This window comes from Canis lupus, chromosome 14 (assembly GCF_048164855.1).
Source record: "Canis lupus baileyi chromosome 14, mCanLup2.hap1, whole genome shotgun sequence".
NCBI lineage: Eukaryota > Metazoa > Chordata > Mammalia > Carnivora > Canidae > Canis > Canis lupus.
Window position 1 is genome coordinate 45,697,409 of NC_132851.1, and position 15,482 is coordinate 45,712,890.

Here is a 15,482-nt window from a genome sequence, read left to right on the forward strand (position 1 = left end):
GGGGGGGAGACGGTGGGGAAGCAGGTGCACCACGGGGGGGTCAGAGGGTTGGGAAGCACGTGCACCATGGGGGGGGGTCGGGAAGCAGGTGCACCACGGTGGGCGGGGAGACGGTGGGGAAGCAGGTGCACCACGGGGGTGTAGGGAAGCAGGTGCACCACATAGGCTCGCGAAGCAGGTGCACGCAGGCGGGCCACCTGTTAGGCCTCCTGCGGGCCGCTGTGAGCCCCGGCTCCGCCAGCCGCGGCCGCACACTCACCGGCGCCGCAGTCCTCCTCGTCCGTGCCGTCCCTGCAGTCCTCGTCGCCGTCGCACCGGAACGTGCTGGGGATGCACTGCCCGCTGCGGCACTCCGCCAGGCCCTGGCTGCGACAGGCTGCGGAAGGCGGCGGCGCTCACCCTCACCCCCGGTCCCCCGCCCGGGTCCGTCCGTCCGTCTGTCCGCGGGTGGGACACGACGCCCGCCCAGCATCACCAAGTGACGCGCCCCGAGTGTCTGCAGGGTCCCGTCCGCGAAGGAGCGAGCCACGAATCTGCCTCAGGCCAAGCGGTTTGGGGAACAGCAGGTTTTCTTTCTAGACTCTTCCCTGCCTTACTCCGCCCGGCTTACTGACAACGAACTTTTTCTCCATCAGGACACGGTGAGAAATTGTGCTAATGAGGCTCACGATCGTGGCTTCACTACCACCCAGAGGTCACAACGGGTTAAAGGCTTGGGGTTCGGTAGCCACGTGCTAGGCGGGTGTGCACCTGACCTCAGGCCCTGGGACGGGCTTGCCGCTGCGCACGAGCCAAGGCTGTAGAACAAGGACCCTGAAGTCTGGAGAGGTTCGTGTTGTCTCAAAGTTAGGAGACTGTTAAAAGCTGGTGCCGGAATGGGAAGGCAAGCTCCTGGTCTCCTCTCATCTTACTGAAAATGCCCAAGGATTTCCCTTTATTCCAACCTGATCTAAGGGGCCGACAAAATGACGTGTGTCAAAGAACTCAGGACCCTGCACACAAGAAACACCCGATGTCAACGCCTGCTTAGGACACCTGCCAGTCAGGATGGTCACCTGGTTACTAACCTGCCTTCCTCCAGGTTGCCTACATTGCATCCCTGTTGTCTCCTGGAGCCTCAGAAACCCCTGTATCATGTGGCCTCAACCTTCGCTGAGTTACTGGCCGTGTCACCGCTCCCTATGCTTGAACCAAGGGTCAGCACCCGAATCCTTGGACGTGAGCCCCAGGCCCAGCTTCCCCAAGATCCATGGAGCTGCAGCCCACTCTGTTCCACTATGTCCGCCAACAAGACTCAAGTGATATTTCCAGTTCCAACTCAATTTGGGAAGGGGATAGTTGGGCATTGCATTTGTTAATTAATTTAGATGACTTTTCTAATGTCAGAAATCATGCAAGCCAGATTTCTTTTTTTGCTTTTAATTATAGGCAAACTAAATAATCCACTTTGTCTATTTTTATTAGACAGTAAAGGATGGGATAAAAACTTTAATGAGTTTGAGCATGCGTAAGATGCATCATATTAACTCTTTCGGGTCAACATTGCTCTCTTTTAACACCTAGCTTCAAGATTCCAGACTGTTTACTCACCCAGAAACACAACAGCCCATAAAGTTATAATTATTATCGTGGGCTCTGTGTAACTCTATGAACTCTATGAGAGCTTGCTTCTCTCTGGCAATTCTCTCCATGTCCTCCCACAAATGGTGCCTGAGAACATATTTGGACCCTCATGCAGGGAAGCTTAACTGCTCATATGCAGTTGGCAGGAAAAATTCCTCAATCTTTGGGAAGAACATCTCCTTTGACAAGGTCACCGTTGCAGACAGGAGCTGCGTGGCCAGCGATGGAGAAAACAGACACCTGCTTGGCCAGAGCTGCCAAATTAAGCTTGGAGGGCTGGGGAGAGACATGTGCAAGCCAGAGACATGACATTGGTATTGTCATCACTTTGCTGAATTATCATCTTTATAGATTAGACTCAAAATATAACGACCTTCCCTTTGAATGCTGGATAGTCTATTTGTCTAAATGGGTAAAAATGAAAAAAAAAAAAAAAACAACAAGCAAATGGAAATCCTCAGGGCACTCACAGCAATTGACCTCATCAGACTTATCCACACAGTCATGGTCACCGTCGCACACCCACTCTATTGCGATGCAGCGCCCATCTCCACAGCGATGCTCCTTTGTGGGATTGCAATCTGGAGAAAACAAAAACTCGTGGGGATGTAGAAAATCAGCATGACAAACACTTGGAATGGAATGACTCCTAGCTCCAGGTGAACAGAGTCTGTTCCAATTGTTCCAATATCGTTAATACTTTTTCTTTTTCCTTTTTTTTTTTTTCGTTAATAGTTTTTCTATGATGGGCCTGGCACAGTTAAAATGCCACCGCCTACACAAGCACGTGACCCACTGACCACTATCTCTGTGGGGTAAGACCTGTCTGTTTTTCAGATGAGTAACAAGTGGCCAGCTTTCTCAGGACCCATAGTTCCTGTTTTTTGTTTTGTTTTGTTGTTTTCTTTCCTTATGGAAAACACTTGATTTGTACAGTGGCTAAAATAAACAGAACTGCGGTGTAGATTTCACAATGTAGATAGCTGATTGGATGTATTTGTGACCATGCTACCATGTTTCTAAGAATTGTAACCACCTCTCTATGGAAAATTGGGAAGGCAAATATCTCCATTTTCCCCAATGCTTAGCTTTGCTTTCTATTTTCTATTCTTTCTATCTTAATATGTACATTCATATGGGAAAAAAAACTGCTGGGTAAGAAATCCGGAATATTTATATTTTTTTCATGATTCTTTTTAGCCTGGATTTAACCTCTTCCCCAAACTATACATTCCTGGAGAAAAAAAAAAAAAAAAGGAATCAAGCAATGTTTCTTCTCACAAAGAGCAGAACCTATAGTATTCTTTACCACGAGAAGTGGAATAACCTTAATATAAATAACACTTTAAAAGAAGTATATGGATTCACAGGTGACAGATTCAATACTGGGGAACTATTATGAGTATCTGTTAACGGTGCCACTGCCACTAACACAGACTCATAGAGCAACCATGGATCTGAAAGGACAAACTGATCAATAAAGTAAGGTGTATGGAAGATGGAGTGCAGGGAGAAGAAGAAAGACATAATAGATCAGATGCCAGCGCAGAAACCAGAAGAACCACCACATGCTCAGCCTGCTAACAATGGGCAGCTGGGGGCAAAGACTGACCTAAGGGAAATAATTACCAGTGCATAGGGGCAAAGTCACCCCAAGAGCACATTTCGTGACATCCTACCATCTTCAGAGGAATTAGGTTGAGTGGTAAGACCATTCTTGATCACACAGTAACTATACCCTAGCCTTCTCCATTGACCTGTCCAACTACCAAGCTACACCCAAGCCCTCCACCCAATCCCCCACACTTCCCTTTCTCTTTTCTCCAGTGATTTCACTACTAAAAGGAGGTTTTGGATTAGATCACCTGTAAGGCCTCTTCCAACTCTAAATTCTATGATATATACAATCAAAACTGCCTCTCATTATTTGTCCCATGATTACTCAGTCCCCAAAGAGAATCCATATCTACCTACTAACATGTGGGATTATTTGTACATATGCACATTAACAATATTTTTATGGATGTAGTGAGGGGGCAGCTAGACAGCTGCTTCTAGAAACTATCTAGTTTCCCAGTATGGGGCCACTTCTGACACTGGCCACTCCAAGGCATTTCTCTGATCCTTCCCCAACACCTGCTTCAACATTTTCTAATGCTGAATATTATTTCACATTATTTGCCCAGGGTATCTCCTCCTGTTAGCCTGCCTTTTTGTTCGTATTACAAAGTCCTCACGTCACTCAATAATACACTACTTAGGGATCCCTGGGTGGCGCAGCGGTTTGGCGCCTGCCTTTGGCCCAGGGCGCGATCCTGGAGACCCGGGATCGAATCCCACGTCGGGCTCCTGGTGCATGGAGCCTGCTTCTCCCTCTGCCTGTGTCTCTGCCTCTCTCTCTGTGTGTGTGTGACTATCATAAATAAATAAAAATTAAAAAAAAATAATAATACACTACTTAAAAATTCTAAAGGTCAACCACAAAGTCAAAAAGGTAAATAAGGAAAAGGAAGTTTGCTGCTTTTAATTCATGAGATGGCATTCACAACTGAACACAGCTCTTTAAATAGTAGGTTCATCCTTTTATTTATTAAGATGTAGTGGATATATAACATTGTGTGTTTATGCTAAGTGAGGTAAGTCAAAGTAAAAGACAAATATCTGTGTGATAGCACTTTTATGTGGAATCTTAGCTGAATTTGTAAAAAAAAAAAAAAAAAAAAAAAAAAAAAAAAAAAACAAAGAGTAGAATGGTAGCTACCAAGGTCTGGGGTGGGGAATTGGGAAGATGTTGTTTATAGGTGTAAACTTAAAAGTAGCAGGCAGGTTCATTTTCTTAAAAGATCAGATCAGATTTTGTACATAAAATAAATGTGCGTGTCCTAACCCTATATATCACCACTGCAGAAGCTGTCCCTGCAATGCTTGGCAATCAAATAAAGGAGGGGTCCTTGGTTGCATATAATGAGGGGATCAGACACATGACAATATGTGCCTGCCAAGTTTTGCTCTAGAGCTCAAAATCTAAATATGAGCCATTGCTCATATTCCAACCAAAAAGAGAAATAGAACACTTTCAAGGAGGAAAAAATTATTACCATATTAACAACTGTAACCCATCTTTCTACTCCACTTCTTAAGCACCTCCTTATTATGAGTCTATATGAGAAATATTACATTTACACATAAGACGTGACTGAGACCAGTAATTGAAAAAAACGAACTCTTTCTAAAAATTAAGAAACCAATCATTTTCTAACTTAATTTGCTAATCACATTAACAACAACAATCCAGAGCTACGAGTTCTGGATTATACATTTCTGTAACTTTAAATGAAAACCTTTAGGGAAACAAGCCTACTTACCACAGTTCTGCTCATCACTCAGGTCCCCACAGTCATCGTATCCATCACACACGAGGCTGTAATTAAGGCACTTGCCCGTGTGACAGTGGAAGAGATTCTCGCTGCAGTCTGCACATAAGAGAAGCCACTGATGTGTCACCAGAGCAGAGCAGGGTGTTACAGTAGTACTTCATTTAACAAGAGCACATCATGAGAGGCAAATCATAATGGTTACCGGGTCCACATCTACTGTTTTACCAGTGGGGAGACTGTGGTACAGAGAGATCCAAGGTCTTGCTCAAGGTCACATGGGTTACTACAGAGCCAGGACGAGGACCTCCTGGCTTCCAAGCTGATGCTTCTATCACTTTCTGAAAGTCTTTATGTGAGATCCACTGTACAGTCAATATGAAAGTTCCTTTATAACAAGTAACACTCTCAACCTAGTTGAATGAACTAGGTTCATAATGAAGCTCGTGCTCATGCAGAATGAATGACTTTTAATAGAGAGTGAGTACTTGTTTCCTTTAAAATGAAAGTCTAGTTTTGGCAATGATAAGCATAAACATAATTGAGAGAAACAATTATTTAGATTATAAGGTTGTTATTTTCACACAAATTTTATCACTCAAGTCAACTGAGTGTTTCATAACAGGACCCTCGAATAAGCAGTACTGGACTAGATTACAGTGGCAGGATAAGACTAAGGGATGTGTAACCGCAGGGAGCTTAACGTTTAATATTGAAGTAAGCAACATGCAATGAAATTTTAATAAGGTAGATCTTGTACGTGGGTAAACCAGATAGTTGAGTATCCTGGTTCCACCATCTACTAGCTGTGGGAACTTGAGCGTATTCGTTAAAAATCTATGAGCCTGTGAAGCGATTTATGACATTGGGATAAGATCAATTGCTTAATAGGGTTTGGGGAAGAGAGTAATAAATCTGTGTAATGCAAATTAATATATGTAAGATGCCAACATAATTCAATGGAGAAATAGTGCTCTTCAACAAATGGTGGTGGGCCAATTGCAAAGTCTGGCTTTTACCTCAACCTGTATGCAAAAATTTTCTCAAAGTGGATCATGGGCTTCGATGTAAGAGCTAAAATTATGACGCCTCTAGGAAAAAAAAATAGGAAAAAGAAATCTTTTTGACCTTGGAAGAATCCTTGGATATACCACATTCTTAGATATAATGACCAAAACACAAGCCATTAAAAAAAATAATAGTAAATGGACTTCATTAAAGTAAAAAATATTTGTGTCTCAAAAGATACTATTAAGAAAATAATAAGACAAGGCACATACTGAAATAAAAGTTGCAAATCATGTATCTGACAAAGCACTTAGACCCAGAATATATATAGAACTCCTACAGTCAATAATCAGACAACTCAATTACAAATCCACAAAAGAGTCGAATAGAAAATCTTTACAGAAGATGTGCAAATAGCTAATAAGCACATAAAAAAGGTGCTCCATAGAACTAGTTATTAAGGAAATGCAAATTAAAACCATAACGAGGTACCATTACATATCCCCTAAGGTGGCTATAATAATAATTTTTTAAAAAATACCAAGTATTAGCAAGGCTTTTGGGACACTGAAACTCTCATATGTAGTTGGTGGGGATGTAAAGCAGTAATGCCACACTAGAGAGCAGTATGGTAGCTTTTCATAAAGTTAACTATAGCCTTATCATACGATTTATGAATTCCAACCTCAGAAATCTACCCAAGAGAAATGAGATAGACATCCACACAAAGACTTGGATGTAAACGTTCATGGCAGCATTATACACAATAGCCAAAGACTAGAAACAATCCAAACGCTTACCAGCTGGTGAATGAATAAACAAAGTATAGAATATTCAAATGATGAAATACTATCCAGCTTAAATTAAAACTATCACACTGCTAAAAAAAAAAAAAACTATCACACTATTGATACGTGCGAGAGCATAGATGAACCTCGAAATCATTATGCTAAATAAGAGAAACCAGATACAAAGACTACATATTGTACAAGCCATTTATGAAATTCCTAGAAAAAGAAAACTTAGAGAGACAGAGATCAGAGCAGCGGTTATCTGTAGCTGGAGGAGTGGAAGTGGGATTGGCTACAAACAGGTGGGAGGGAATCTGAGAGGAGTTGAAGAAGTTCGAGAAGGGGATTGTGGTGATGGTCATACGACTCTATAAATTTACTACAAATCAATGGGATAACATATGTATGGAAATTGCACCTCATGAAGCTATAACAATGTTTTAATTTAATCTGTGTAAAGAAGCCTGCACTTAATAAGAAATGAGATTTCTTGAATGTATTATCTTTTCTGTTATTTAAAATCAATTAAATGGGGGCACCTGGGTGGGTGGCTCAGTCAGTTAAGCGTCTGCCTTCGGCTCAGGTCATGATCCCGGGGTCCTGGGATCGAGCCTCCGCGTCAAGCAACCTGCTCAGGGGGGAGCCTGCTTCTCCCTCTCCTCCCTACTCATGCTCCTGCTCTCCATCTCTCTCTCTCCTCTCTCAAATAAATAAATAAAATCTTTAACAACAACAACAACAAAAAGCGAATTAAGTTTAATGATCAATAGTCCAGTCTCCTAAATTCTAGCTGATGGTTTCTCCTCAAGCCTATGTCTGCATCTTACGTGACTGGTGATGGGTACTTTTCACTATAAACATCCCAAACTCCATGATAATTTGAATTTTGACAAGGATCAAAATTCTTGGGCATTGATCAATTAAACTGTTAGCCACATACATCAAAATATGATACTTGTTGGGCACCAGGTAGCTCAGCAGTTGAGCGTCTACCTTCGGCTCAGGTCATGATCCTGGGGTTGCGGGATCGAGTCCTGCATCGGGCTCCCCACAGGGAGCCTACTTCTCCCTCTGCCTGTGTCTCTTTTATTTTAATAAAATCTTTTTAAAACATCTTTTAAAAAATATTATACTTATTACTACATGAATTATAAATTTCTATTTCCTGAAGCCTTCTTCGAAGAAGCTACTTAAATACTTTTAGGATTACATCATTTTAAAAGTGTAAAGAGCCTTAGGGACCATCTGTTCAGGGTCCACATTAAAAGGGTGTGTATGTGGACAACACACACACATACGTGCCTACACATATGCTCACACTTATAACACATGCAGAACTTTGTAAGTACTTTTCATTTTTTAATTTCCCCCAGGCTGAATAGTTTTAATAACAAGGATGACCATCATAAGGGAAAATGCACTAAAAAGAGGTCCTAGTTTTCACTCGACAGGACTATTTCTTCCCACTCAGCAGAGGGTGCTAACTCCTCACCCTGCACCCCACTGCCTGGGCACTCCTGCTAGTCCAGTCGAGAAAGGTTACAACTTTGGTCTCCTGCCCACTGAGCAGAGTTGAGGAATTTGTGCATCAAAATATATACATTTCCTTGGGAAGTTTTAGGTCTTTTTGATTTTTGCTCTGTTTTTTCATCTAAACTACTCTTGTGGGAAGTTTCGAATTAGTATGCTAGAATCAGCAAAAACCAGGGGCCGTAACCTGACCATCAGTGCAAAAGTATTTGCATTCCCCAGAGGAGGGGGTGAGGTGGAAGGGTGACATATTTTAACCATATGAGTTAATTTTTTTTTTTAGCAGCACACTTTTTTTTTTTGGTTGGTAAAACTAGAGAATCACATACTCCTTTTAGAATCTGATTAACCTTGGAACACATCAAAAATTTCCAAAGATTCATGCATCCCCTCTATGAGGCCCATTCTGAAAACCCTGGTAATTCATATCAAAACACCCTGTCCTAGATATTCTTTAAATTAACGCTGTCATTTATTAAGTGATTTCATAAAAATAAACATTTATTTCATAAACGGAGATGACTCAAGCATTTAAAAAAATTCATTATTATTCACACAGGTGCAGATTCAACTTTTCCATCATGATGACTTACTTGGTTAGAAGCTGTTTTCAGAGTTTAGATACAAAATTAGCTGCCCTTGGAAAACAACTTGTCACCTCCCTAAGGTCTGTGTGATTAGTAAACACACAAAACCTTAACCCGAGGCCCCGCCTAGCAGAAATGAATAGCAAGTAGCAAAGATCACAGTGCCTCCTTTTATTGGAATAAATGTTTATTTGAACTGAAAAGAGATGTTGCCAGCACAATTTAGGGCCAACAAATCAAAATTTTCAAAAGCCTTTTGCTGTGACTTCCTTGCTCAACACAAGCATAATTTTATGTAACCTAAGGTAGATGTTTTTCTAGATATGGATTTTTTTTTTCTTCTTGAGTACCTGATACCAAATGTTACTTCTGAAGTTCTTGCATGTTGATACTCATTTCTGTTTGGTATCTTACACTAGTTATTAACTCTTGTCCCTTAAAATTATCATTAAAGGAGAAAATTTAAGAACAGAACACCTTTCATCCAGAGCTTCATTCTTTTAGCTCAGTCTCTATGAGTCTATAAACATAATTGTGTTGCCTCAAGATTCAAGTATGGAGGCTCAGTTTCCACCCAGGGGCGCCCTCGGTTTGAGATGACCAGAGAGGTTACTTGGTTTGCCCACAGTTGCCCAACTCATTGCAGTTACCAAGGTTTCTTGACACCCCGGGTTCTTCTGACTGACGACTCCTAGCCCTGAAGGAAGACTTCTCCACAGCAGTACTACTGACGATTTTGAGTGGGTAATTTTTGCTGTGAGCACTATCCCGTGTATTGTAGGATGTTGAACAGCATCTCTCACCTCTACCCACTAAATGTCAACAGCACGTCCTCCAAAGTCCTTACCTGTGACAATCAAGTATGTCTCCGTACACCTCAAAACTGCCTTCGCTTCAGAACCACTGAATTAGATTTTCCAAACATCACTTGTGTCCAAGGCCTGGTTTCAATCCCATCTTTCCAACAGCTTTCTCCACACCAACATAACTCCTCATGATGCTGTCTTTGTCATACTCAAAGGACCTACCTGCCTTGTCTTTTTGTTTACACCAATTCTTTTCCTTTATGACATCTCCTCTATCATATTGCCTTAAAGTACTGTATTCAATGATCTCCATGTGTATATGTTATTTCTCTGATTAGACTCAAAGACTCATGCAGAAAGAACCCATGTCTTAACAATCTCTGTATTTCCTGGGTATCGAGAACATGCTTCACATGTAGCAGGATTTCTAGAATATTCAAGTATATTCAAGTTTTATCGATTCGTGTAACAGATGGTTACTAAACAGAAGTGAATTTTCCAGACATCTGAAGCTCCTTCCTTCATTGTAGAATGCAATATTTTCCTTTTTTGTTATTTTAATGGAAATATTTCTGGTATTTACTGGCATCCCTGCCTTAGTAAAAAGGATACAGTAAATATGGTCATTTGGGGTGATTTAGAAACATCATCTGGAACACCAGTTTTTATTTCATGCTGTTTGGGTTGCCTCCTTTCTAAAACAGCTTCACCTGGTGCTGGTTTTAAAGCTGTTGTGGGGGATCCCTGGGTGGCGCAGCGGTTTGGCGCCTGCCTTTGGCCCAGGGCGCGATCCTGGAGACCCAGGATCGAGTCCCACGTCAGGCTCCCGGTGCATGGAGCCTGCTTCTTCCTCTGCCTGTGTCTCTGCCTCTCCCTCTCTCTGTGACTATCATAAATAAATAAAAATTTAAAAAAAATAAAATAAAATAAAGCTGTTGTGGATATTTGGGGCTCCTGGGTGACTCAGTTGGTTATGCATCTGAGTCTTGGTTTTGGCTCAGGTCATGATCTCAGGGTAGTGAGACCGAGCCCTGTGTCCAGCTCCACACTCAGTGAGGAGTCTGCTTCTCTCTCTCTTTCCCTCTGCCCCCCCCAAATAAATAAAAATCTTCTAAACAAAAAAATAATAAAGCCATTGTGCATATTTTAGTGTTTCTGTTTCCTCAGCATATCCCCTGACCTTTATCAGCTGTCTCCAAGACTTCAAGTGGTCATCCTATACAGCCTGGAGGTGAGAGGTTCGGGGCAGGGATGGATGGAGGTGAGGTGTAAGATGGAGGTGAGGGAAGATGTGGTGAATAAAATGGCAATAACTTAGCATTCCTTCAGAGATATCACATGCCAGACAGACGACAGTCTGTGCTGCTTAGCCGAGGGTTCATTATTCCGCACAAGAGTTCTAGAGACAGTTACTGTTATTGTCTCCATTTTACTGATGAGGACCCTCAGGCCCAGATAGATTGAGTGACTTCCCCAAATTCACAGAAGCAGGAAATGGTAAAGAAGAGATAGGAGCCCCAGGCAGCCTGACTCAAGAGCTTGCAGGAGTAACCACTACACTTTGTGGTGATTAGTATAATTAGTTAGACTCAGAATAAGTAGTTAACCCAGTATAATTAGTACATAGTATAATTAGTATAGTATGTAGTATAATTATACTAAAATACAAGTCAACCAATTTTACCCTAAATTCGAGCAAATGATTTCCAAAAATATTTGACAGTGATTTTACGTGGCATAAGGGGGCAGCTGTTTTCTTTGTGACAACTCTTTTCCTTAAAGCTCTTTGCTTTGTGACAGCCATTATTCATTTGCTAAGGACTAGCTATGTACCAGACACTGTTCTAGAGCTGGCTATAGAATCAAAAAGTGATAGGATGTGAGTAACAAAAGAGACACCAGATACTCCCTAGTCCAGTGGTTTCAAATCTGGCCGCATATTGGAATTGCCCGGGCAGTTTTGCAAAGGTACTGCTGGGTTCCACCTCCAGACCAACTGAGTTAGGATCCCTGCAGGTGGGCCTTCCTGCAGATGCTAATGTGCAGCCAGCCTCCGGGACAAAGCCAGCAATTGAGGGGTAGCCTGCCTAAAGTCACAGAGGAGGACTTTCTAAAAGAAAACTTTTAATTTTTGAAAATCTTTTCATTACACCACTGGAATTGTTCCAGGTGGTTGGAAATGCATTCAAGCTACAAACACTTAGGAAGAGATTGAAAAAAGTGACAAAATCAGTTAGGGGAGAAAGTCAGGAAGAGGTCCCTGATACCTGGCTTGCTGATGTAACATACAGAATTGTTGAATCACTGGGTTGCACCCCTAAAACTAATATAACGTTGTGTGTCAACTACACTTTGATTAAAAAAAAAAAAAAGGCAAACAAACAAGTAATAGAAGACCAGGTTCAAATCTTGCACTCTGAACTCCTGGCACAGTCATCCATCAACTCTCAACCTCAGCTCTGCGTCTCTACAAAAGGAGTAATACCTCCTTTGCTGAAAATTAAATCAGATCATGTAAATAGATGCCTCTAGCAGAGTTGATCAGGGGACTCACAAATAATAATTCCTTCCCTTCCTTTCTTGGAAGGCAACCCCCCTCCTCCTCTGCCAGTGCACCCAGGGAGCCGGCCTAGGCCTACCAAAACTGCCCCCCCCCCCCCCCCCCCCGCAGGAGTCTGTAGGCTGCATGCATGCTCTGATTGGCATCCATGCCCTATTTCGGACTTACCCTATGCCTTCACTGCGGGGGGGGGGGGGGGGGGGGCACTGGGAGGGGGGCACCCTCAATAAATGCACTGAAATGCCCCAGGCACTGCCTGTTAAAACTCAGAGTCGAATGTCCTTGTGAGTTTGGAAATAATTACACGCCAAGCTTTCAACGTCTAACTAAGCATTTTCATAGACAAAATTTCTGAAGGGATGTATTTTATTTCCTCAGCTGACTGGAGCACATGGGCGTGGAAATAGGACTTTTCTGCTCCTGAGGAAAGTCCGTATCTGCCTCTATAAACTCTTCGGCTCCCAGGACATTGCTCTATGCCTTACAGGACAGTGATGCCTGCTTTGTTCAGTCACTGACTAGGAAAATGTACTCCTTCAAATTCAATTGCAAATTGTGGCCACAATCTCTTACTGTGCAAAGTGCAATGCTCGATGCGCTCCGTGCAATGAAGGAAGGTAATGATGAGCGGTGTTGGCCCACCACTGGGGCAGAGGCCCATGCGGAATTTTAATAATGCCCCCATGGGCCACATTAGAAGAGAAGGAAAAGATTCCACCACATTTCCCATTTTTGTATATAATTCTAGTGAATTATAATTATAATTCCCTACTGTGGGTGCTCTATAAAATATTCCCTCCTAAATCCACAGCAATACTCCCTAAAGTCTACATCCCATGAAAATGTTGTTCGTGTAAAACCATATGCTACAAGCTTTTCTGAAGAGGGAGTTCCAAATTAGAAAAACAAATGTCTTGGTGAAAACATTTCCAAAATATGGGGGGCATGTCTGAAGTTCCGTAGGATGCTCCATATTACACCAAATAATAATAATAAAAAAGAATGCAATAAATAAAAGTGAACAATAAATAAAGGTGGGGGTGTAGAGGAACGAACAATTCTGAGGAAATACCAAGTTAAGCAAAATGAATTCGTCTTTTTAAAAACTGTGGCATTTCTCAGAACTTTTAATGTGTGAATATGTATTGCAACTCTCTGAAAAGTAGATGTGATAGCATTTGTCAAATTATTTTTTTTCTCAAGCAATTTTTAAGGCTCAGGTACACCAGTTTGGGAAACACTGACCTGAAATAGAACCATAATATGATACCTTTCAAAACTTATGATAAATAAGCATCCCAACCCTTCATATAACACCCTCTATATGGTGTTATAGAGGTGTTCCACCTGGCAAACTGACCATAGAAGCTTTCCATTAAGGTCAACAATTATGAGCTCTTATATAGCCTTGGTAGCTCCTACAGGGACTAAAACAGAGCTTTTGCTGATTATAACCATTAAAAAGCAATTAGGGGTGCCTGGGTGGCTCAGTTGGCTAAGCATCTGCCTTGAGCTAAGGTCATGACCCCAGGGTCCTGGTATCCTATTGAGCTCCCTGCTCAGTGGAAAGCCTCCTTCTCCCTCTCCTTCTGCTGCTCCCCCTGCTTGTGCTCTCTCTCTGTCAAATAAATATGTAAAATCTTTTTAAAAATAAAATTAATAAGTTATAAAAGTAATTAGAACACAATTGCATATGGCTCTGCTTTGGATGCAAATCCTGCGATGTATTATTGAAGCTAATTTTTCCTTTTTTATCTGTTACATAAGTGCAAAACAACTTGAAAGCTGAATATATGGGCAGCCCGGGTGGCTCAGCAGTTTAGTGCCACCTTCCCGTCCCCGTGATCCTGGGGACCTGAGATCACGTCCCACATCCGGCTCCCTGCACGGAGCCCACTTCTCCCTCTGCCTATGACTCTGCCTCTCTCTCTCTGTGTCTCATGAATAAAGAAATCTTTAAAAAAAAGCTGAGTGTATATATGAACATAAATACATATGTTATGGACAGAATGCTTGTCTTCCCAAAATGCGTTTGTTTAGATTTAGCTCCCAGATAACTGTATTTGGAGACAGGCCTTTTAAGGAGGTGATAAAGGCTACATGAGGTCATAAAGGTGTGGGGTCCTAACCTAATAGGACCCTTCTAAGAGGAGGAGACCCCAGAACCCTCTCCCTCACCCTCTCCGCCTCCAAAGAGGTCAGGTGAGCGTGCAGGAAGATGCAAGCTGCCTAGAAGCCAAGAAAATAACTCTCATCAGAAACTGAACTTTGTTGACCTTCATCTTAGACTCTCTGGCCTCCAGAACCACAAGAGAATGACTTTCTCCTGTTTAAGCCACAGGGCCTGTGATATTTTATACCACAGCCCAAGCGGACTCCTACAATATTAGACAAACACCGACCAATTCAATCAAAACAACTCATCAGATCCACAGTAAATAAATTGTTTATGGCTGGATCGAGCAATCCATGGATTTAAAGTAGTTAACACCATAGACTATCTCTAAATTTAGAGAAACACAAACAAGAGACTTCACATCTGCTGTGTCAGGAATGTCAAGGGTCCCGAGGGTGAGACATCTCTCTATTGAAAATGTCCTTTTTTTGAAAAAACGGACCTTTCTATTCATGAAACCGACAAAACAAAACCAAGATCCTCACCCACGCGAGACCAACAAAAGACCCTCTTCCAGTTTTAAGACACTGGGTGCAAAACACGTTTCCATCGAGACCTCTAGGTCTTGAGCTCCTAACGGAATTGCGCCTTTGAAAGGGGCTCAAACACTCGGCCGGCCCACGTTTGCTGCAGGCAAACTAACACGCGTCTACGCCAAGGTCCTGTGGTCGTCGGGGTCTGACCCGGGGTGGCTGTCGGTTTCCCCTGCACCTGACACCTGCCCGCCTGCCCGCTCTCCCGACGCCCCGCCCCTTCTCCCTACGCCTCGCCCGCACCCTCTCCCCACTCGCCCCTCCCCTCCCCGTCGCCCCGCCCCTCCCGGACGCCCCGCCCAGACCACGCCCTCTCCCACTCGCCCCGCCCCTCCCCGACGCCCCGCCCAGACCACGCCCTCTCCCACTCGCCCCGCCCCTTCCCGACGCCCCGCCCACAGCTCCGCCCCGACGCCCCGCCCAGACCACGCCCTCTCCCACTCGCCCCGCCCCTTCCCGACGCCCCGCCCCCCGCCCGCCGCCCCGCCCCCCCC

The 15,482-nt window shown here is 43.1% G+C and overlaps 1 protein-coding gene across 6 annotated transcripts in view; it reads right to left on the minus strand.

Annotated features, from left to right (window-relative positions):
- CORIN (corin, serine peptidase) overlaps positions 1 to 15,482 on the minus strand; it is a 237,266-nt gene that overhangs the window by 65,647 nt on the left and 156,137 nt on the right. For all 6 annotated transcript variants that reach the window (XM_072774965.1, XM_072774964.1, XM_072774961.1 and 3 more), the window contains 3 exons: positions 4,989 to 5,096; positions 2,094 to 2,204; positions 260 to 376 (listed from right to left, as the gene is read on the minus strand). In XM_072774965.1, the coding sequence (XP_072631066.1) occupies positions 260 to 376; positions 2,094 to 2,204; positions 4,989 to 5,096 (336 nt within the window). The remainder of the gene's footprint in view (positions 1 to 259; positions 377 to 2,093; positions 2,205 to 4,988; positions 5,097 to 15,482) is intronic.